At 44.7% G+C, this 24,484-nt stretch overlaps 1 protein-coding gene across 4 annotated transcripts in view; it reads right to left on the reverse strand.

Annotated features, from left to right (window-relative positions):
- The window catches only part of SCAP (SREBF chaperone), a 57,537-nt gene that overhangs the window by 23,101 nt on the left and 9,952 nt on the right, over nt 1-24,484 (reverse strand). For all 4 annotated transcript variants that reach the window (XM_082045047.1, XM_082045046.1, XM_082045049.1 and 1 more), the window contains 5 exons: nt 16,379-16,589; nt 7,376-7,505; nt 5,623-5,780; nt 1,937-2,157; nt 185-290 (listed from right to left, as the gene is read on the reverse strand). In XM_082045047.1, the coding sequence (XP_081901173.1) occupies nt 185-290; nt 1,937-2,157; nt 5,623-5,780; nt 7,376-7,505; nt 16,379-16,500 (737 nt within the window). In that variant the 5' untranslated portion in view covers nt 16,501-16,589. The remainder of the gene's footprint in view (nt 1-184; nt 291-1,936; nt 2,158-5,622; nt 5,781-7,375; nt 7,506-16,378; nt 16,590-24,484) is intronic.

Consider the following 24,484-nt stretch of genomic DNA (forward strand, 5'->3'; position numbering starts at 1 on the left):
TTTTCTCCCCAAAACAGCAAGCTGTTTTCCTATAGCACATTCAGAAGATGCTAAAATACTGTACAGCACAAGAAAATGGAGAAAATGGAGATTAAAGAAAAACATAACAAGAATGAGACTAGAGAAAACAGCAAACTTGCCAAGAAATGACTAAGAGATCTCGAAGACAGAAACAGTTCCTTACCTGGAATCATATTGCCGGAGACCCAGCGTGACGGTGTACGATACCACTCGCTTCCTATTATAGAGGTTCACCCCGCTGTACTTCCCAGGGAGCCCAAACAACAGATCTGCAAAAACACAGTGTGAACAAACCGTCAGGGGAAGCAGAAAATCAAGCAAACAGATGGGACAGGAGCAGTGTTCACTGCGAGGGATGCTGAATGAGAACTACCACTCTTAGAACTTTCTCAGTGCTCTGGTGAGACCGTATCGGTGGCAGATGTACCTGATGCGGGGAGTAAAGACACTGGAGGGTCTCAGCGGTGCCCAGGGACAGGACAAGAGGCAACAGGCACAAATTAAAACATGGGAAATTCCCTTTAAATTCCCTTTAGCGTCCAGGCATGTCAAGTTGGCACCCAACGTGTCCTTCCATAACGGAGACAGGACGCAGCCAAAGAAATCCTTGGACACTCATTGTTGAGCATGTCAAGGTGTGATTTAAAAAGAGTTTCAAGGAAGACCTATTTAATGTCTCGCCTTGTGCACTAAACACAGACTTGAGAAAATGATGCGTAACGATGAACACACCACCGCTCTCAGGAACTCCCAGGATACCGTGGGCCTCTATCCTGTTTGCGAATGAGCGCTCCAGGAGAGGTTCCGTATGCTCCAAACCACAGTGTGCACACACGCTGGACGCTCAGGAAATAACCTTGGAAACAAACTCACTTTAGAGTTACAAAACCCCGTTTCAGACATGTCATAGGTTTCCTGACACCTTCAAAGTTCCTTTATAAAAAAGGGAACAGCATTTTGTCTGGCCTTATGGAACCACTAAATCAAATGATCTCAGATACGGTCACTTATTTTTTTAATTAAGAGAGGAAAATACTTTTATGAGATCCAGTATCAACTCAGGGTAGATGCAACAAATGTCAGGGAATGCACAAGAGGAAGCAGGATGAACGTTCATTTATCATGACAACGAGACAGTCTGAGTAGGACAGAGAATAGCAAGAGGGGAATGAAAAGGCATGAACATGCTATTTTTACACCTATAGAAAGGAGGCTGAGTGGAATCACAGAATCACAGAATCGACTGGGTTGGAAAAGACCTCAGAGATCATCCAGTCCAACCCTTGGTCCAACTCCAGCCCATTGACCAGATCATGGCACTAAGTGCCATGTCCAATCTCAGTTTAAAAACCTCCAGGACGGTGAGTCCAGCACCTCCCTGGGCAGCCATTCCAATGCCTGACCACTCTCTCTGCACAGAATTGCTTTCTCATCTCCAGTCTCAATTTCCCCTGGCAGAGTTGAAGCCCATGGCCCCTTGTCCTGTTGCTGATGCCTTGGAGAAGAGCCCAATCCCCACCTGGCTAGAACTTCCCTTCAGGCAGTTATAGGGAGTGATGAGGTCACCTCTAAGCCTCCTCTTCTCCAGACTAAACAAGCCCAGCTCCCTCAGCCTCTCCCCATAGGTCTTATGTTCAAGTCCCTTCACCAGTCGTGTTGCTCTTCTCTGGACCCGCTCCAGCACTTCAATCTCTTTCCTGAACTGAACTTTGCACGAATACAGAGCCAAGTTCAAATACAGATATGAAATGAGAGATGACATATATTTGGTAGCTTCATTCCGGATGCTGTGAATTAACAAAATGCCACCCAATTTGATAATATTGGCAATCTAGATGCTGGAGATACCGAGCACAAAACAGCGATGCAAGAGGTAGGGATCTCTCGCAGCGCCTTCGTGGCTTCAGCCTCTTACCTTTGAGAGTGGCCGATGTCTGTAAGGTCTTTGGCTCATGCTGGTGGATGGTTTTGATGATATCTGGGTCGGCATTGAATCGCTCGCGGTCATTCTGCCAGAAGTTCCCTGGAGACAGTAACAGACAGCCGTGTTCGGGGAGCAGATTGCGCAGCTTCTTCAGGCCAGGCAGGAGGTCCGTGACCTGAAGGCAAACTTCCTCCAAGCTTTTGACACCAGAACTGAAACGCAAACAGAGGTCAGACATTGCAACTCTCGCAAACAAGAGGCAAAGCTGCTGGGATGAGTTTCCCAAGGACCCACATCACCGCGTTACTGCTCTTCTTCTTAGTAACTAAGGATCAAGAGCCTCGGAATTTTCAGTTCCACATTTCCAGTACCTCCAGAGAAACTGTCTCCTTGGAATTCCTCCTCAAAGACCTTAAAACTCCTCTAAACACTTCCTTCCACATATGCACAGGGACATTGTACAGAAATCTTGATTTGCCTCCCCAAGGTGGATTATTTAAGGTGTACAAAGTGTCCCCCAAATGTACAAAGGGTTCGATATTTCCAAGTGTGCAAAATGTTTTCAGAATTCCTCTGTATTGTATGGAAAATGTCTTACAGGTTTAGAAATAAATAGAGGTGCAACTGGTATGAAATAGAACTTGTGTTCGTTCCCAAACTTCATTTTAACACAGTTACGTCATCCCTACCAACCAGTAATTCAAGCAAGACTCAGTCTGGGCTTACAATAGGATCTGCCTGCGAGGGTTTAGTGACAAAAGCTGTCAGCACGCTGTTTGGTGAGCCAAAGAAGAGCTGCCGAGCCAAAAGAGAACATTTCCCTCAACGTGAGACGGGCAACTGCCGGGATTTGCACAGGAAGGGAATATTTAACAAAGGCTAAATTAAGAGACAAGAGATGAGTCTTCCCTGGCTCCAGATTACAGAGAAGGTGGATCCAGAAGATGGATTCTCTTGTAAAATTCCTTCTTTAGAGGAGATTTTTTCAATAATGTCTACAAAGAGCAAACGTGGAAACAAACTCATGATAATCTGAGTTATGTCTTTGTGAACACTCCCCCCACAATCCACCTCCTGCCACTATACAGCAGGATACCCAGAAAAGTCACACCTATCAAAAGAGAATACTAGAAAATACGCTTGAAAATACTGTGTTTATAGGAACAGAAGCTTTCTGAAAGAGAATTTGAAGGAGCTGATGTGGTGATGCCTCCACTAATAGCTCCAGGAAGAGTAAGATGAGTTTGTGCTGTATTTCAGCTTCAGCTCACTCCGGAACACAACAGCGATAACGGTTTGTAACGTTCTGATTCGTGAAGCAAACGCATGCAGCTGATGTCCCCACCGGTACGTTGTGCATGCAGAGTGATACCAAAAAACCACCAACTGGAGCAAAACACAAATTTCGGTTCAATTCTGACATTTTACAGATGTCGACGGCTCAAAGTTTCAGCAAGTTCACAGCTGCTGAAAATGTAATCACCCAGTGTTTCCTACCTGGTTGCCAGCAACCTTCAGCTCCTTCTGTACGTCAGTAGAATGACTTTTTTCATATTAAGAAAATCAGCTGCACTTGACTTTGACACTGACAAAAGCAACCGACAACAAGGGACTTCATAATGACTTCTGAAGGAATTTCAGAATTTATCTCAAAGTGAGATGTTTCCTGAAATATCCGAGTCCGTCACCAGAATGGGAGCCCTTAGCCCAAGGTTTAGTTTAAGCGCTTACATCTTTTTTGTTTCTGGTGGCTACATAAGTTTGATTTTGCTTCCCTACTGCATCACTGCTCATCAAGGGCAACACCAAGGGGAGATAACGAGAAGACAACACACGTCCTGGGAGCAACTTGTTTCTAACTTGCAGTTGGCAACTAGATACTGATTATTATCTAAAGCTACACATATGATAAAGGAGGAGACGAACTGAAAACACGGGGAGAATGTCAGTGCCAAGGCTTTGTGAGCTGGTAGGAAAGGGCTCCTCATTTAACAGTATTCCTAAAAAACGATCCCAGCGAGAGCACACAGCTCAGCTGCAAGGGATGGCGCTTTCGGAATAAAAAGGACAAATCATCAGGTAGAAGAGGAAAGCGGGGACTCCAAGCTGAAGCAAGGAAGGATGCTGACCAGGAAGTATGAACAGGCAGTAAATCCTTCTACCTGTGGGAGTTAGGGGAGAAAGAATGAAGAAAGCAACTAGCTGAAAAGCTACGAGATTATCAGAGACTCTAATCTCACCTGTTTTCAGCATCATCATTCTCACTGACCACACAGACAGGAGGGAAACCCTTCTGTCCCCCAGAAAGTAAATGCAGCCAAGACCTTGACCATGAATAAAAACTTAGAACTTGAAGGAAAACTTATTTAAAACCAACCAGAGTCAAGGTAATGTGTTTAAAACGTATTCTTGATTTATGACAAATCTGAGCGGCCTTTTCTTTAAAACGCCTGACTTCTTGGATAGGAAAGCACAGCAGGTCTCATCCAGCTGGGCCTCAAAGAGGCTGTTGATGCGGCACCACACAGAAAATGCAGAAGAAAGACAGAAATTAGCACCAAAATTGTGGCGCAGTAAAGAAGGAGGTTAATGGGAAAATGGTCATGGGGCTGCTGAAAGGGGAATCACTGGGACTGAGGAAAACCAAGTGGAGTTTCTCACAGGCAAGTCAGAGAACCAGGATTATTTTATATATATATATTCTATATATAACCTTGGAATAAGATATAAGGACATCTGCCAATGACACAAAATAAAGAAATGCTGTTAATACAGAAAAGGAATAGAAATCTGAAATGGATGATGGGAGGGCTGGAATAAATTTAATCTCCCTTCTATTAATGGTACAAAGTGCAAGACCATGAACTTGGGGACTAACAGGAGTTTCTGCTGCAAGGTGAGAGCTCGGCAGCTGGAAATGACAGAGAGGGACACGGGGAAGGCATTTCCATGGAAAATAACACACAAGTGAGATGCCTCTGAGAATACTGCGTACAGTTTTGATCTCCCACATTCAGGAATGATGAACTAACAGTGCCAAGAGGAGCAACTGGGATGACAAACTGAATACGGAACCGTCTCACCCAGGTAAACCAAGAGCTTCAGGTGTTTAGCTCAATAAAGAAGGATTTGGGGGCAGGGGTAGGAGCTCTCCCTGTAAATATCTGCAAGCAGCTGTTTTTGTTCAAAGACCATGTCAGGACAAAACCAAGCACGTATAAACCGGTGCTATCGCCAAGTGGAAAGTCAGGAGAAGGTTCCCGACCATGTGAAATTCCAGAAGAGCTTCCCAATAGGCACAGTGGGGTCAAATGAATTTGCTTTAATGAATATGCAGCTTGCACGCTTATGAAAGAGTTACATGATGCTGCTATCTGCCCTAACAGGCATAACCTTGGAGGACCCTTCCAGACCCCTCTGCCTGGAGGGTTCCTGACAATTATCAGTAATTAGAGGACAGGCAAGTTCGTGAGTGCAAAAGCTGAACTGCTCCATGCACAGGATGGATATGATGTCACTTGTTAACAGTGATCTCCCATTTTCTTTGTATTTTGAGAATCTTCCAAATTCAAAGCTAAAACTCAGACTGTCGAGGCAGTAACTTTGAAGTTGCAAGTGTACAAGTGGGCCATTCTCTCTTCTACAGAAACGTTAATGAGTTACCTGTCTGTAATTACCTGTCTCTCAGGGCATGGTTTCTAATCTCCTCCACCAGCTGGAAGACGCGGGACAGCGGCGAACGAAACACATCGACAGCGAGGAAGTTCTTCTGCCACGGGGAGACAGTGGCTTTCACAAAGATCTGCTGGATGTAGGCCACGGGAGCACCGACGTACTGCGGGGAAACCAGAGGGAGAACGGAAACATGCGGTGAGTGGGAAGCCGCTTAGCGGAATCCCACGACAGCTTGGCAACGTCTCAGAAAAGGGTTTGCCAGCCTGTATTTTCCTTTCTTGAATTAAGAAGTGAAACATGACAGTACTAACCTAGCAAGAAGATAAAAGAGCTTGTTTCTCAAAGAGGCAAAATGCCACTGACCATTTTGGCATCAGTGTGTTGCGTGTGTCTTGGAGGCAGAGGCTCCCAGTTCCTGCTGGATTTAGTATTGGAATTAAAGGCAGGAGCAGGGAGTCTCTGCCTCTCACAGCGCTGCGGGTCCCCTGACCTGTGTGACATCCAAATCCTGCTGGTCTCGGTGCCCAGGCTGCTGCCCCGGCTCTGGGAATGCAGCACGACACGCCGTGGCAGCCAGGATTTGCTGCCCTATGAGCTGAACTGGGTACAAAGCAGAAGGGAGGACTGAACGAGCCACTGCGACAAGCTCTCCATGGCACCAGCGAGTGTAGAAGGTGGCAAATGGTTTCAACCACCGAGTGAAAAAGAGCACAGGAGAGAGTAGAGAGCTGGAGGTATCAAAAGCATTAATCCAACAGGTAAATTCTACTTAAGAGAGACCCTGGAATGAAAAAGAACACCACAGGTTACAAGGGATGACTTTAGAATTGTTTCCTGATTTCCTGGGCCAGGCTAACAGCCTTCTCGAAAAGCATCGGGGCTCCAGTTTGTTCATGCAAAGTTAATTCCTTACCTGTAACATAAGGACGTAAGTCTAGCTGACCTGCATGACACATCCAGCCAATTAAAAACCACAATTATACCAAATTCATGAGATTCCTCAAGCATCCCCACACATCCCAGACCACACGGTAGTAGCCAGCTCCCCTAAATTCTAAATTCAACTTCAAATGAAAAACTCTAGGTTGTGACTTTCAGAAAAACACCTGTGTCTTGGAGGTGAAACCTCCATCGTCAGAAGAACCCTGCCACGTGAAGTATTTTAAAGGAACACCTCCAGGCCAGACATTCCCATTCTGATAGCTAGTTGGTGATCTTTCAAAAATAAGCGGGTTGGTGGCCAGAATTCAGGTCCCTCCAGAGAGAGGCTGAGGACACCGAACCCACCAGTAGTTACTGGTAGCATCTCCACAGCTGCAAAAAAGTGACTAAATCCTGTTCTCTGCCTTTGAGGAAGCCCAGGACAGGGATGTGAAGTGGTGTGTGTCACTTGTCCCACTGCTCTAGGGACCATGATTTTGTGTGGAATTAGGAAATTCAGGCCTGTTATCCCAGAACCCATTATTAGAATCACAGAATCATTTAGTATCATCCTTCTATTATCCATTTATGACCATTAACCTAATAATGCTTTAAAAAGTGCACTACTTGCCTTCAAGTTATCCTTGAAAATGAGCTTTTAAACAGCATTTCAAAGCTTTTAGCTCTTCCCAATGCCTAGCGCCCGTCTTTCTGATAGACCAAGACAAATACAGCCGAAACTCGGCAGCGACACCAGGCATGTTTTCCACTGATGGCAGTAAAGCGCTGGTAAAGCAGCAGGGGTGTTTCACCGCCTCACGGTGCAGGACTCACCCAGTCGGGACGCTCGCCGAGATCCCCTTGCTGCAAACCCGCGGCTGGAGACGGCGGAGAATAATCCTTCACCGGGGTGCTGTACTCCACGGGGCCCGTGCCCGGCAGCGGCAGCTTCAGCAGCGGGTAACTGGGGGGGAGATGTAAGCAAGAAGATTGTAATTGGGTTTTAAGCAGGCTTTTAGACAGAAGAGCTCAAAAAAAAAAGGATAGGTCATGAAAAATAATCCTGCTGCAGCTTAATTCGAGCTCTGCGGGACGGAAGGCGCAGCTGAAATGCAAGAGGGTTTGATGTTTCATAGAACTGTGTGATGTGTTTCCCCAGCGCAAGAGATAATGCAGCGAAAAATCCTGGGAGAAAAAGAAGGGATGTTGTTGCAGAACCTCACCTGAATTACTCTCCATCGCGTGAAAGTGAGCCATGCTAAAAATATTAAGTACAGCCAGGTCTCAACTGTTCTGTATCCACATAAAAACAAGACATTCATTGTATTCGAATGGCTGCTTTCCTGACCCAAACCCTATCCTAATCACCTCATTTTCCCCATTAAGATTTAAACTATTCCCAATATTTGTCATTAATTTCACTGGTCCTCAAAGGGCTTTTAATAGTAGTAATGAGACACCAAACCAGCTACGAAACACTTATCTTCTTGCTCCTTTGCTACCACAATCTTAGATCATTGTAGCAGCTCCCCCACAACAAATAACTCAAAACTATTTGAAAGTTGAGGTATTGAGGTTTCAGAGAGTTTCAAATATTAGCTTTAGCTCCAGAGGTTCTCAAAAGTGATTAAAATCATACAAGATGTGAACTGGTGGAAAAGCAAGGCTGCTCTTACAGGGATATCGACCAACAAGTGGGAATTGTCAGCACCAGAATGAACCGGTGACCTGAGTTTCATTATGTAATTTCTCTTCTCTTGTTGTCTGATGCACCACAATCTATCAGGCCTTAAATTTCTGACATGTTTTTCTGCCTACAGCTGATCTTTTCTTGCAATATTGCCAGAATAAATATACAGGCCTTTCATGCAATACTCTGCCCACTTCATTAGGGATCAGCCCAAATCATCAAGGGCCACGGCGGGAACAAGCAACAGCTAAAGACAAGGAGGCTTCGGACTGAACAGCAAAAGGCTGAAAAAGAACAAAGAAATCAGAAGCAAAGCTTGTCAGATTTGTGATGTTATTAGGCTGACAAAAAGACAACATCTAATTATTACCATCTCGTTGTGCAATGGGAGGGAAGATAAAAAGGAATAATAAAATCATACATCGGTGGCAAAAATGCCCAACAAAAGGCACAATCTGGAGACACGGCGCTGCCTCCGTTCCCTCACACGCAGCCATCGGGTTGAGTCCTTTTCAATGACACGTAGCACCTGCTTGTCACAAATGTGCTGCTGAAAATAAAAGCCTGGGGGAAAATACACACAGCAATCATCCCACGTCTGGCTGAGACAGAAATTAAACCCATGAAATCGAGGAGATGAGATTAGAAAAACCCAACAGAATGAGCTGAACGGGTGATTGAGGAAGAATGACTTTTTCACTAACTGGTTTTGATGTTGCTGCACCTAAGTAATCTAAGGAAACACTTCACATTCATAGTACGTGCTTATGTGGAGGTGGATTTCCCTGTGCAATCACCTGTCAGCTCTAGGGAGTCAGAACAAAATCTTCATAAAATCGAGGAATCATTTAGGTTGGAAAAGCCCTTCAAGATCATCAAGTCCAACTGTTCCCCCAGCCCTGTCCCTGCCCCATGTCCTGAGAACCTCATGTCCGTCTGTCCAGCCCTCCAGGGATGGTGACTCCAGCACTGCCCTGGGCAGCCTGTTCCAATGCCCCACAGCCCTTTGGGGAAGAAATTGTTCCTAAATCCAACCTCAACCTCCCCTGGGCAACTTGAGGCCGTTTCCTCTGCTCCTGGCGCTTGTTCCTGGGGAGCAGAACCCAACCCGCCCTGGCTACAACCTCTTTGAGGCAGTTGCAGACAGTAAGAAGGTCTTTTTACCTTTGCTGACCTTCCCAAAACTCTGCTCCCTCATCCGGGTCATTAACAGCAATGTTAATTAGACCTCACCCTTGTTCAGGTATTAGGGGTTGAACATGAAGTGCTGGCAGAGCTATGGGAGCAGCAACTTGCAGGGGAGGGACAGGAGAACACGTGGGCCAGGGGAACAACCCCAACAACCACAGCAAAATATCAACCTGGTCACAACCACCCAGGTTCTGTCAGTATTGAGCGCGTCGCATCACGCAATTCTGGGTTCCGCTCTGCAATCTCTGTGCTTGAGGCCACACAGGGAGGTCTTAACAAGTCAGTTTACACACCACACAAAACTGGAAAAAAGAACTTTTCTATGTTTTTAAAAAAATCAGCCTCTGAAGATGGTTGAGTGTTGCTCCACTGCGTTGGTTCTCAGCCACTAGTCTATTGACATCTGAACAAAATTGTTTCATCGCCACACATTCACATGGGGCCTCGGATAAAGATGCAGGAGGCGGCAGCTAATAGGGAGGTTAGATGAGAATCCAGTATTTGGGGTTTTTTCTGTTATTAAATAAAAGTGTAGCTTTGTGTAGAGGCAACGAAGCAAACTGCTCCCACGGTGACGGGCGAGCCAGCTCCCAAAATACTGGACACAGCAACTCAGAGCTCCTTAACCACTATTTTTGAATGACCAAGATTTTTGCCTTGCTGGGTTTTGATTTTCACGTTTGGATTTTCAAACTTGTCCAAAAAACTGGAAAGCACATGCAAATGCAATGGAGGGAAGAACAAAAGCCACGCTGCCACGAGGGACATCATTGTCTTCACTTTTCCATCAGCTAATGAGTCCTGATTCTAACACCCATCGCTGTCAAAGGCAGCGAGACGTAACGCATTTCAGCCACGGCTTTACTCTCAGGTGTTATCACCTTCATTGGGAGCAAGAGCTTCTGTGGCGGGTGATATTATCTTCACATTTTACTGAGGGAAGAGCTGTGGCGTCAGAAGACACTGATGCACCATCAGGAACGCGACTTCCTCACAGATTGTTTGGAACAGCAGAAAAAAACGCTGGAATTATTCTTTATTATAAGCCACACTTTCAGCAACTGTCTTCAGCAAAAGGAAATCCAGGAAATCCACTTTTAAAAGGTTAAAAAGGCTAAAACACACCTATGGTTCGCTCCTATAGTCCTCATGATCCCGGCAGCGCAGCTCGTGGTGTTGTTTTGCGGCAAAGCTCAGGAACAAGATTTAATCTTGGGAGTCTTTCCAAAGGCTCCCTCACCTCGAGCCAACTACAACATAAATAAGTGTCCCCATAAGGGAAGCAGGGACATAGATTTATAAGTGATATTTGAGAATCCATGTTTATGAAAGGTTTTGAGAACATCTGATAGAAACACACACAAAGTATGTGTTCTATATTATATTTAAGTTACTTCAGTGAGATGCTAAAGCATTAGTTCTGGAATTTATTTAGACTAGTACGGACATGCGATACCAGCTGATCTTGTCAGTGATACCTGAGACTGACAGGAGGGGGAAAAAAGAAAGAACAGAGTGAAAAAGAACCAGCCGGTGACACAGAGAAATTCACAGCTACTTCAGACATGGCTGTCAGAGCATCCTTTAAGTAAAGAGAGTTTGAAAACAAAGCAAGAGCTGTGAGGAGCATCCTGGCTTCCCACAGACGCCAACCGCTGCGGGGCCAGCGAGATGTGACAGGCCCAGGCCATTTCCACAGACACTTCTCACCAACTGCTCCACGTGAGTCACAGGGACACGATTTCTAGTGTTCAGGATTGATCCTCTTCACATTTGTCTTTGTAAAGAGACTTTTTGACCATGAGGGAAAGAGGTGAACGCTAGAATGGAAAGGAGAGAGAAACAAGAGAAGAAAAGTCGGATCTAAAGCACATTTTGGTTTTGAGAAAGGTTCTTGTAGACGCTCAAACTATCACAAAGATAGGACAACATGAAAACCCGTTACTAATGATATGAAATTTGATTAAAGTGGTAACCCCGAAGCGTCAGAAAATATTTAACATTCAGACTTGCTTTCACACGGACCAAAAGCTGTGCCATATTCAAATACAAAGCCTCTTGTCACCAACAACTGTGAGCACTTTAGAATGAACCAGTTCCTTACATGCTGAAGCAACACTGTTGGTCCAAGAAACCAGTTTCTGGCACAGCGCTACTTGTAGTTCTTTTGCTTTCTCTGAGAGACTGCAAATAATAAGATGTGGACATGAACACCTCATGAATACATTTAACTTTCCATTTAGCTATAGCTTTATTCAGCATGACTGTAGACAAGGGGAGCAGCAAACAATCATTGAAGCTTAAAGAACATTTTTAAAGTACCAAGGCACTTGGTAAGTACCAGCACCTCCTCTGGTTATCACACAAGACACCACAAGCCTGTCAGACAGTGATGTGTTCTTTCAAGACATACATAGAATTATGGAACAGTTTGGGTTGGAAGGACCTTCCCAGCTCATCCAGTCCATGAGCAGGGACATCTTCACCAGACAACGTTGCTCAGGGTCCGTCAGACCCTGATTCATGGGGTAAATGGTTTGATTTTAAATACTTCAACAAAAAAAGTGCTCTTCAGAACTACACAGCCGCTTCAAATTGACTCTTATTGGCAGATTTTCTGTTCTTCTCTGCTGGGAGGAGGGACTGCTCTTGTGCCAGATAAGCTTAAGTGACACTTGCACTCTACTAGGGGAAAAAAAGTTACACACTCAGGTAAGTTTGTCCCTGTAAAGAACAGGAATGTTTCTGAATGCTGACCCACCTAAAGGGGATGATGAAAATGAACGTCACCTGCAAAGGGATACACAGCAAAACAAGACTTTAACGAGCCCTACAGCTGTCAATAGCTAGTTCAGCAGAAAGCCCACACTGGGAAGGAAATACTAATATAACCTGGATTTTCAGAATTTTAGAGTAAGAATGAGTCATAGGCATTTTTGGTTTGACTTGGAATATTAATTTATTAACAAAAAAAATAGATGTGCTATGTCTTGTCTAGAGGTGACATTAAAAATAGCGTCTACACAAAATACTCCCAAGGGTAAAGACAGAAGACATTGAAACAACTGTACACAGACCCTGTGGGGGCTGTGGTACCTGATCCCTGACCCCAACCTGCCTAGAACGGCAGAAACACACGCCCGTGAACTGTTGTCACACGGCTTGACAACCAGAGCTGAAGCTGCGTGAGGTGTGGAGCACACGATTTATTTCAGCTTTCAAGAAAGTTATCTGAGCACAGACGGTCATGTTTTACTGAGGTGTGGGGAGCAAAACGATAACCAACTGAATGAATTCCTTCTGTAGCAGAGTTTTTTAAGCTTTCCTTGATTCAAGAGCAGGCTGTGTCACCTCTGTCCCTTTCACGAATTCAAGATATAGGATCCACCCCTGTTTGTACAATATGATGTATTTATTAACCACATTTAAGGCTGAAGAGCACAGAATTTTTCCTTTTTGCTCTACTACCTTCTTTTTCCACTCGCTTCTTCAGGGACAAAGACTAACATTCTCAGCGACACTGAGGATGTTATTAGCTCCTCCCCTGCTGATAAAAGTGAGTATGAAACCACCAAATCACTTGTGTCTCTTTTTTCCTCATTAGAATCATATCACAGAATGGTTTGTGTTGGAGGGACCTTCCCAGCCCCCCAGTGCCCTCCCTGCCATGACAGGGACATCTGCACCAGCTCAGTGTGCTCAGAGCGCCGTCCAGCCTGGCCTGGGATGTCTCCAGGGATGGTTCATCCACCACCACTCTGGCCAACCCGGCTCTCACCACCTTCAGGGGGAAGAATTTCTTCCTTATGTCTCATCTAAATCTCTCTCTTGCAGTTTAGAGCCATCACCCCTAGTCCTGTCACTGCATGTACTTGTAAAAAGTCCCTCTCCAGCTTTCTCGTAGGTCCCCTTGATGTACTAGAAAACATGTAGTTCCTACTACTTAACTGCTCCGTGCTTGTTTCAGGCACTAATCTGCATTATTACGCAAACAGCACCGAGTTGCTTATCGATGTGTTGGACAGAAACATTTGCTAAATGAGCTACTGCCTTGAAGGTTGGCCTTGATTTTTATCACCAGCTTCTATCTCCAAATTTCAGCACATTTCTCTCATTTTCGCAGTGCGGTGGATGAGATGAATCAGTGAGATCTGTCCTAAGAAAACAGAACACTTCTGAAGAGCACAAGTTCAATTCCAGCAGTAAAATCAGTGCCAAAGACTCAGAGTCCTCACAATGACTACAGGAAAAAAGGCAGATGTGACACTTCGTGTAGTCCTTTCTTTGGCCTTGGCACACTATCCCCCCAAAAAACTATCGTATTTTACTCTATCTGATGAAAAGACTTGCTTAGAAGGATTTTAGTGCCGTACGGTCCAAAAAGCTACAGAATCTCTTGCTCCAGGTTTACACAATCGTAGTCCCTACCCATTCGTTAGGGGATTAGCTTTCAACAACTATAGCTGCACATACCACAGAGCAAACAACTGTGTGCAGCCGCACACCACAAATATCAGATTATTACACACAGAGCAAACAAGTCTCTTGGACTTCTGAAGGATATTTCTCAAACGCTCACTGTAGAGAACAGCCCCTGAATTGGAGCTCTGGCAAGAAAATACCCCAATTCTAGTACAAGCCAAGGAACCTGAAGTACAATATACTTAGTAATGTAGCTTCATTGTAAGTGACATAATAAGTTTTATTTCTTGTTTTAAAGGAATGAACTGCAAAGGTCCATTGCTCCCTTCTCTTTACAGTCTCTCATCATATATCTCTATATGGTGATAAGGTCCCAGAGCCTTCTCTTCTCCTGGTTGAACAGTCCCAGCTCTCTCACCTTTCCTCATAGGAGAGATGCTCCGGTCCCTTCATCATCTTCACGGCTCTTCATCCAGTTTTCCGTTTTCCAGTTCATGGCATATGAGGTTTCTATCATCTGCACACGTGCTGAGGGTGCAGTCTGCGCCATCAGCCAGGTCACCAGTGGAGATGTCAGACCTCAGGCTCAGACTAAGAGGAAGATCTGCTGAGCTCAGCCCAAAACTAAGCAGCCAGTAAGCATCCCGAGTATCCTGCGCGTGGATATCCCATCAGAGTTCAGTCTGAAATGCTCAAGTGTAGACGGGCCGTGCCCTCTGACCTAGTTAGCAATTCCACTTCTCAAGCCAGAATTAACACCAGTTGATACAGAGCAGCTCAGAACAAGAACTAAAACGGCCCCACAAATTGTTTCTAAAGAGGAAGCACTGCAACCACACTTCATTTTTTTGCCACGATACTCTTGCTCTCAAAGGGTGTCACAGTATTTTTAAACCCTTGTCTCTCCTAGGGCCATTATTTCCTTTTCTAATGAGTTACTGAAACTCACTAAAGAAAACAGGCTATTCACTGTATGCCCGACAGGGTCTTGGACAAAATTCTACAGCCTAAAGGTAACCAAAAACTGCAAAACCCTCAAATAGCAACACCGAGTAACACAGATACTTCACAAGCACACAATTACTCATAGCTAATCTGCCAAATACAACCTGTTTTGAAGCTTCATGTGAGACCCCTTAATTCATGCTGCTCTAAGCATACGACTAAAAAGACAGACCCAAGTTCTGACCTAGTGGGCATGAGGAAGAACGAGGACAGCTGCTGGTAATCCTAGATCACATTTCCTAATGTCCGGGAAATCCTAAATTTAGGAAAGGGAGTAAGTTTTTATTTTGATCCCTCCCAAAGTGCAACATTTGTATGGATAAACATCTTACAGTGAAGCGGTTGTCTTGCATTCCTGCATTTACCCCAGCTACAGCACCTGAGAAATTTCAATAGGAGCCTAATGGCACTGGCAGCTCTGAAAGCAATTAGCAAGATCGCTGCGGCGCGGTGATCGCTGCGGCCGGTGATCGTGGGCGCACGGCGGAGCACTTTGGCTAATGTAGACCTGACACGTGAGAGCAGCAGCCAGCAAAGCCGAAATAAAGAGACAGAGCTGCTACTTGGAACCACATCAACAAACACAACATAAAATCCACTTGCTTGGACCTCATAGAGGCTCCATATTTCTACAGAACAAGAGATCTGTAGATAAAACTAGTATCATTAACGGTTACAAGAATTCATATGAAGCAGTGAAAAATAATCAGGAAAGCAACACCGCGGCTGCTGCGCACAATCTCGAAGAGTCACAGGCATGAGAAATGATCTAACGGGTTTCCGACACATGAAAATAATCAATAATCTATTAACAGTAGATGTGAACAAAGTCTGTCTTATCCTCAGCAACGCTCAGGGAAAAATTTACATCTGTATCAACACAGGGGGAGCTTTTCTAAAACCAGAGGAGTACATTATCTCGTAGGGTTTACTCTGACCAAAGGAGACAAGATACTTGGAATTAAAAACTTGAAGATAGAATCTGTATCTGCACACGTGTGTGTCTGTGCCCAAAACTCTCTCAACTCCAGCGGTAATAATGAGGCCCATGTAACATTTCTGAGAGTAAAAATACATTCAGCTGCAAGTCATATCCAAATTAGAGTCCATAAGGACAGTAGAGGATTCCTAAGAACACACACGCACACGTGCCAAGGCAAGGGCTGGTAAAGAAGAGCACAAGCTTCAGGGAGAACAGAACAGGCAGGTATGGAGGGAAAGATCAACCTCCCTTCTCCCCAGTTTTAAGTCATTATTTTGGAGTCCACACCATGTGTTTTGGGGATTATTTTTATTTTACTTCTTCCTTTTCTTCATTTATTCAATTAGTTTTTACTATTTACTTATTAAACCACACAAAGACACTTCATCCCCGTCTTTTCTTTTGTCCCACAAAAAGATGACAAAGATCTAGTATGTATTAAATAAAGAAAGAGATTCCGGACAGCCCACAAGACAGGGAAACCTGAGCATGTTCACAGCATCGCTCTGAAAACCCCCTGGGACACCAAGTATTTGGTGTGACTTACCAGCAGGCCAGGATGCAGAGCCCAGTGAAGAGGATGATGGGGATGGGGTAGGAAGCGCAGAGCAGCCCGTGGTTGTAGAACCCCCGCGATATCCTCTCGCGCAGCCGTTCAGTCAGGGTCATCCTCGGCGGCCGTCACCTCGCTGCCATCCCGGGGTACGTCAGGGGATCGGGGAACTCCGGCATGGGCGACGCTTCGGCACAGGATCCAGCTGGGAACCGGAAAGAAGGCTTGTGAGAAGAATAAATAAATGGCAAATAAACATATCAACCTGCTTTAGAAAGACTGTAAGCATTGCACCTCCTCAGGAGAAAGGGGAGGAGACACTGCACGCAGAGTCATGAGCCTGATTTGATGGAGTTCTTGGGGAGGAAAGGCAGAGAAGGAAGAGCAGCCGAAGGAACGGCGGCACTGTTGGCAGCCAGAGCAAACGCGCCTGGACGGAGCGAGGAACCAAACCCTCTGAAAGGGAGGAAGGAAGGAAAGGAGCTTAGTGAAATAATTACGCAGAGCTCCGAGAAGACGCCAAAATGCCAATTAGAAAAGAAGGATTGAGGGTAGCGGGACACAGACTGAAGCACTTGCAGTGCTTTAATTACTAGCAACGCACCGGGAACGAGAGGAGGGACAAGAACAGCCTTCGCTGTTAACACAATCTAAACAAATCTATTCTATTTTTGAGTGGGGAATGAGGGAGGGAAGCACGAGTAGCCTGAGCACACCACAGACGAATAAACTAATGCAGATACTTCTTGTCAAAACATATTTGGACTTGAGCGGAAGACTCGGGACTGGGCTGTTCACCGAGTGCAAACTGAACTGCAGATGTCAGAACCCGTCACCTTAAATTTGCAATTGGATTTACAAAGTATAAAAAAACCGCCATATGAAAAGCCCGAAGAACAGCTTAAGATACTACATTAAAATAAAGCACAACCCAAATTTCTCGGAAAGACGGAGCAGGAGAAACCTCCCCTCAAACCTTTTTTTCCTCTTTTAAGTCTCAGGCTGAATGCAAAACGTGTGGTTCACAAGCGCTCTCGGGACTGAAAGGATTCACTGCAAGACGGAATTTCTTTGGTACAGTTCAAAGCTACGATTACGTGAGATTTTTATATCTTTATCAGAGAGGAAAATAAACACATTTTTCCTGGCTTCTCCAGAATAAGACGGGGCTAATAAGAAACCCAAAGCATATGAAATAAGGCACTTTGCCCACAGGAAAATGCTGTAATGATTGTACCAGAGAATTCATCAGGCTACCCATTAAAACCAGCCGCTTGTTTGACGTTTAGAAGAACTCACCTTCACCCCCCTGGATGTACAGAATCCTGGAGGAGAAGGTCTGAAACCCATTATGGGTTTTTATACCTATCTGGCTCCTCAAGTATTCTATCCTCCTCAAGTATTTGGAAGCTGGGGGAGGTATCACAGGCGCTGTTTTGTTTTATGTTCTTTATATTCTGTCTTTTCAGCTATATGGGAGAGAGCATATGAGGGAAGACAAACCCTAAGTACAGCTGTTATGCTTTCCATTTCAGATTAAATTCTATTTAACGCCCACGGGACTATTTTACAACGATCTACCTACTCCTCAACTTTTAACCTTTAGCTTGTTTTGGTCCAGTAGTAAATGGGAACTGTTTAAATCGAGTCCAAGGCAAACAAAAAAAAAGAAAAAAGAAAAAATGTTTTTAAAGGTGCACCAAAAATCAACAGAAACATGGACTTTCTGTTCTAGGTCTCAGGACTGAGTAGAAACATCAAAGCTGATGACTGTTGTGCAAGAATTGGAATAATGAGAAAAGCTTCAGGCTCTAGAAGGCAGTTGGGCCAGCTGATGATCGTAGTCCCTTCCAAGGGACAAACTCTACTCTAACCAGTCACAGAAGTGGGGGAAAAGAAATAAAAAGTTTAGACTACTTAAAAATTCAAGTGGCTATACATCACACACTCAACATAAAGCACAGGGCAAATGTGAAGAATAATTCTCCTCCCTAAGCGGCGGCATCACCGCGGCAGCATTGAGCACAGGGACACTGTCCTGCCAAAGGCACTCTGGGGGGACAAACCTCCAGAACCAATTTTCTCGCATGCTGTGCCAACGCCATCCTGGCTTCACCCCCACGGTTCACGTACACGGCATTTGAGTCTGCACCTTTACCTTAAAGCGCAAATCAACGGAGATTTCTGATGCACACACAGAGCGATGGCTCCTCCCTGTCGCCCACCGGTGAGCTGGGGGGCCTCAAGACCTTGGGTGTTGTGGTCTAGAAAGAAGTGACCGAACAAATCAGAGCTCAGTGTAGGGCTGGGGTCAGGACTGGCCCATCCCTTCTGCCGCCTGTTCTGTGAGTGACTTGGCAACACCACAAAGCCTCTATTTCTGGGGCAGAAATCTGCCGGGACTGGCTCTCCGAGCGGCCCTACCTTCTAACAGCAATTTCGGTTATTAGCATCGCCCTGGGAACAGTTTCTACTAATTGCAAAAAGGAAAACTTGATATTTACTTGCTTTACCTGATGCGAAACCTCAGCATTTGCTAAGAAGGAAACATTAAGCATTCCAAAGCGAATATTTGCTTCTTAGTTTTTCAGCGATTGCATATTAAATTTTGAAATCTTTATTAGCTTTACACTACAATAGTGCTCATGAAAGTTAAAAGCAGGAACCGTTCCTATTCAAAGTCATTTTTGCAAACAAATAGTAGCTAACTCAAAACAAACACTCTGATTCTAAGACAAAAGTAGAAGCGATTCAGAGTATTTCTTTCCTTTTGCACGACTGCAAAGCCAAGACAAAGCTTGACTGGAAACAAGAGAACACCAGGACATTTCCTTAACGTTTCAACACAATTTTGCATTCCTGGTTCACTTCAGGTACAAGAGACAGATACACAATGAAGTTCAGAGATTGCAGGAGACAAAAGCAAGCACCAGGGTTTGGCTTTTAAAATCTCTTAATTTCCAAACTAAGTTACACATTAAGCAATTGCTTAAACTCAGTAGTCATTCCTTCCAGGTACTGAAGGTGCAGATGGGAAACAGAATTTGGATTGTTACCAAGTTCACAAGAGCTGGGTAGTTGCAGAAGAGTGAATTAATCTACCTCATGACCAGAATCTTCCTCCATCCTTGGGTTAAAAGAGGAGAAAAAGCAGTTGCTGAAACAACTACCATCTCAAGAGAAAGCGCAATCATTTATTTGCTATTCATTTATTGTTCTCTGCAGCTGCCTGAAAGGAGGTTGGAGCTGGGGGGGTCGGGCTCCACTCCCCAGGAACAAGCGCCAGGAGCAGAGGAAACAGCCTCAAGTTGCACCAGGAGAGGTTGAGGTTGGACGTGGGGAACAGTTTCTTCCCCAAAGGGCTGTGGGGCATTGGAACAGGCTGCCCAGGGCAGTGCTGGAGTCACCATCCCTGGAGGGTTGGACAGACGGACATGAGGTTCTCAGGACATGGGGCAGTGCCAGGGCTGGGGGAATGGTTTGGTTTGATGATCTTGAGGGGCTTTTCCAACCAAAATGATCCTGTAATTCACAACACAAGACAGGCAGAGAGAATATTAAATGCCCACAACACTTTAAGAGCCCGAGCCCCTAGGCCGCCTTCTTTCCAGCTGATCCTTATCTTGTTTGGAAAACATTATGTTATATCCCATTTAATTTACAATACACACTGTGCTGACTGCTGTCGTAAGACAAAGCAACTTTTCAACCGGAATTAAGCATCAGCATCTGTGTTTGACAGCACAGCACCGTGCCACCTGCTCCCGGCCCTTCCCTTAGCCTACAGCAGCACAGTGGCTCTTCATCCGCATCCCTCACAAAAACCAGCTCTGCCTCGCTCCACCTTAGAGAATCACAGTGTAGTTTGTGTTGGAGAGACCTTCCCAGCCCCCCAGTTCCCCCCTGCTATGAGCAGGGACATCGTCACCAGCTCAGGGTGCTCAGAGCCCCGTCCAGCCTGGCCTGGGATGGCTCAGGGATGGTTCATCCACCACCTCTCTGGGTACCTGGGCCAGGCTCTCACCACCCTCAGGGCAACAATTGCTTCCTCATGTCTGGTCTCACTAAGGTTTAAGAAATAAATCACAAGATCTGTGTGTACAGACAGCAGCCTCCTCATCCCCACCCGTACCAACATATGAGGTTTGCAACACAAACCCAGAACAGCCTCTTCCGTTTCCTTAGTAAATGAGCGTATGACCAAGAGAGTCCAGAGTAACTTTAAACTGTGCCTCAAACTCAAGAGTTTGCTTTTCCATAGTATTATAGATGCTGGAACGGCCATACTTTCCTGGAAAACTCCTGCCTTTGCTGTTGTTTTCTGCCTCTACTGCAAATTCTTACAAAAACCAAGACTGACCAGCAAAGGAAGAAATGTAGAATTTCTTCTTGCAGGAAATATAAACTCAGACTTACAGATGCTGAATGATACTGCTTTACCCAAGACAAAAGCTTTTATCTCGCTTACCAATGGCTCCATGTTCTAAATTCTTTACATTTCTGCCTGAGAGCATTTTAGAGCTTTCACAGAAGGCCCCTCTTTACCACTGAAAATGCAGATCTGTAGATAGTAGCAGCTCAGACAACAGGAGCCCCCCGTAAGCCTGGAGGCAAAACTACCCAATGTGTGAAAACTTTTCCCTTTATAATAAACAGTAGTCTGGTTTTTAAAGTATATTCAACATCTCAGTTTTCCAGAAAATGTTCTTCAACCAGGCCTTAGTGTTAGGTAGGCATGAAATATATTACTGAGCTAGTGAAGCATGGGAAAAAATATACTAAGCCTCACAGACACTGTTTTGTAGTAATTTTTCTTGCACTTCAATATATAAAATAATTCGCTCCATCTTGTTGCCTATAGCAAAGTCCTGTATCTAAATTTTCAACACGACTTTTAACGCAGCGCATTTTCCATTTAAAACACTGAGCTTGGTAAAGTAGGAACGGACTCAACATGGTCCTTCTGTCAACCCAAAAAGATCCTCAGGGATCCTCGGATCCTGGGACCCAACATTTCAAATGCACGAGCAGGAACATAACATCATGGCAGAAGCCCCAGATCTGATGCAGAATTTCAGCAGCTTCCTATATTTAGGGAAGGAAAGGGGAGGAAAGAAGGGGAAAGATGAAAGAATTTATTAAAAATTGAGATCACAGAATCACAGAATCGACTGGGTTGGAAAAGACCTCAGAGATCATCGAGTCCAACCCTTGGTCCAACTCTAGTCCGTTTATTAGATCATGGCACTAAGTGCCATGTCCAATCTCAGTTTAAAAACCTCCAGGGACGGCGAGTCCAGCACCTCCCTGGGCAGCCATTCCAATGCCTGACCACTCTCTCTGTAAAGAATTTCTTTCTAATATCCAGCCTAAATTTCCCCTGGCAGAGTTTAAGCCCATGTCCCCTTGTCCTATTGCTAATTGCCTGGGAGAAGAGACCAATCCCCACCTGGCTACAACTTCCCTTCAGGTAGTTATAGAGAGTGATGAGGTCACCTCTAAGCCTCCTCTTCTCTAGACTAAACAACCCCGCTCTCTGCCATTGCAAACGGCGCAGATCAATCTCCGGCTGTTCTCTCAGCACCGCAGGGCAAGGCATGTGGAAACAGCAGGATTGATGCTGCCAGAGACAAAATTAGACAAACTACTTCAATCTTCTACTGTTAAATACGAACAATTCTTATTCAGGCTCCAGTTAAGATCTCGAGCCACAGAATAGAGGGTCCATGGAGGACAAAGCCTCTTTCGTGGCCATGTGCCACCTCCTTCATGTGGCAGCATTTCCACAGCCTCTGGGGACTTATTCACACACATGCACACGGCTACAGGTATTTTATACATTCCTGGGCTACACCCAGGACACACAAAGCAGAAAAGCAAGAGCGATGACCAGCACTGAATCTACTGCCTGATTGACATGGTCCACTCGACCCGCAAATGCCCCTCTGGCCTTTTTTCCATCCTCATTACAGCCAGGATTTCACAACAATGCCAGAAACTCAGCACCACAAACACCCTCCGAAAACAAGAGAAATCAAAGAGTTTCCTGGCAGATGCAGAAAACAGCCAGATGTTGGATCACTCACACACCAGCAAAGAAAGACCTGATTTTCGCCCTCTGTACAGAGGGGAAGGATGAGAAGAACAGCCCTTGGGAAACCAGTTGTCCCATTCTTCAAGTCTGACTGACCGAGCACGACGAGGGCCAGGGATGAAACGTTCTTGTGAAGACTTCAGAGGTGGGAAAACAAGAAAAATGCTCCAAACACCAACCTCCCTTCATGGAAATGCTGCAGAATCAGCTCAAACACCAAGCTCCTTTTCTCCGCTTGCGTTCCCAGGAGAAGAATAAGGGGCTTTGTGCTGTGAAAGGACTCAGAGGTGACGAGGGAACAGAAGAGTCCCTATGGGAAAACCATAAGCTCCTGGAAACTGGTGTCTGAAAGGGGTTAATCCTGGTGCTGCTGTTTCAGAAACAAGGCTCCACACGAGCCTGTATGTTCTCTGCCGAATATTCTTCATAAAAGGGCACTTTTCATACCCAAAAAGCAGAAACTATTTGACAAATTACATCTCAGGGTGCATTTCCTCCATTCCAGCTCCATGGGCAGAACGGTATTTGAAAGTCTGAACTGAGTTTTTGAACCAGATTTCCATGCACAAAATGTGCATCTAGCCCAGGATAACCAGGCACGTGCAACCTCAGGGCAAGTCTCACCTTCCTCTTCTCAGAAACATGCTGGTTTTGATGAGAGCTGAACCCGCAAGTTCTCTAAAGTCCAAAATAATAATCCAACGTCGCACTGCGAGGATCAAACATCTGCAACATACCCTTCCCTTCTCGCTTCTCCTTCTCTGAAGACACCTCAAAGCTCTTCACACTGTGTGCTCTGAACTCGCCTGGCAACTCACTCCCTTCAGTCAACTGAAAAAAAATGAACAAGCCACCAAAACCAAATCAAAGCGTGTCTGCCAGGAGCTGGGGAGGTTTGAAGATCAAGGAGTCACGCTCATCTTGATACAAAACCCTACACAAATTCATGGTTAGCCACTCACCTCATTCTCACCTTTTTGCCCATTTTCCTCCACCTACAATATTCGTTTATGTTTTGAGAGTTTAAAAATCCGGGTTATTTGAAATACTCCATTTTACAAGTGGTACTTCACTCATTTAACAAATTTCTAATCATATCTTGAAATGCTTGAGCAGCAATGACAAGAGAGAAACGCTCCCACCATGATTCAAAAGGAAAGCACTTAAATAATCTCCACATCCCAGATAACGTGTTACCTGCTACCAAAGAAGGGACTGACGCTCAAAATAAGTTTCCAAACCTATTTTCAGGGTGTTTTTTCTATCCTCTCTTCTCTTCTCTTTGCATCCAGCCAAAGGCAGCTTACTCATTATTAAGTACATTGACAATTTACCCAATACAAGAAAACATTTTCCAGTCTCTCCTTCCTGAGTTCTTGTTCACAATTATCTGGTCTCCTCTGTCAATTTACTACAAGGAAAGAAACATGATCATATGAGACAATTTATCTCTTAAAAATATGGATTTAGCACCATTTATTACAATTTAAGAAATATTTGAACTGATCAAGGTGCATTGTAGGAAACCTGCAAAATTAGTTAGGACAGGGTTTAGTCCAGCGAAGAAAAGGTATGGGATAAATACAATTGGAAGAATCCCCAAATTAATTTCTAATTCTGGCACACGGCCACTGAGCAGATTTTGGACAAAAGGTTTGTCCTCTCTAGACCCATTTCTCCCCAATCTGTAAAAGTAAATCATACTGATTCCATTTAAAAATATTGTGAAATATGAAGCTAAGAATCCCCATTCAAAAGCTGCTCCTATAAACTCCTGGTGAGATAAGAAAGCAAAAGAGACAAATCAGGTTGTAGTGATTGGCTTTTCATTTAATTCTTGATTTTTTTTTACTATAGAAAATAGACATTTACTTAGATAAACAGAAGTTTGCACTTACAACACTATAATGAAAAACTTGCAGGAGTTTTGGAAAGGATCTAAACGCTCCAGTGCCATGTAATGCACAAACTTTCAAACAATGGTCATCAGAATGTCGTTCAAAAAA

The sequence above is a fragment of the Streptopelia decaocto genome (genome assembly GCF_964273445.1).
Source record: "Streptopelia decaocto genome assembly, chromosome: 2".
Lineage (NCBI taxonomy): Eukaryota > Metazoa > Chordata > Aves > Columbiformes > Columbidae > Streptopelia > Streptopelia decaocto.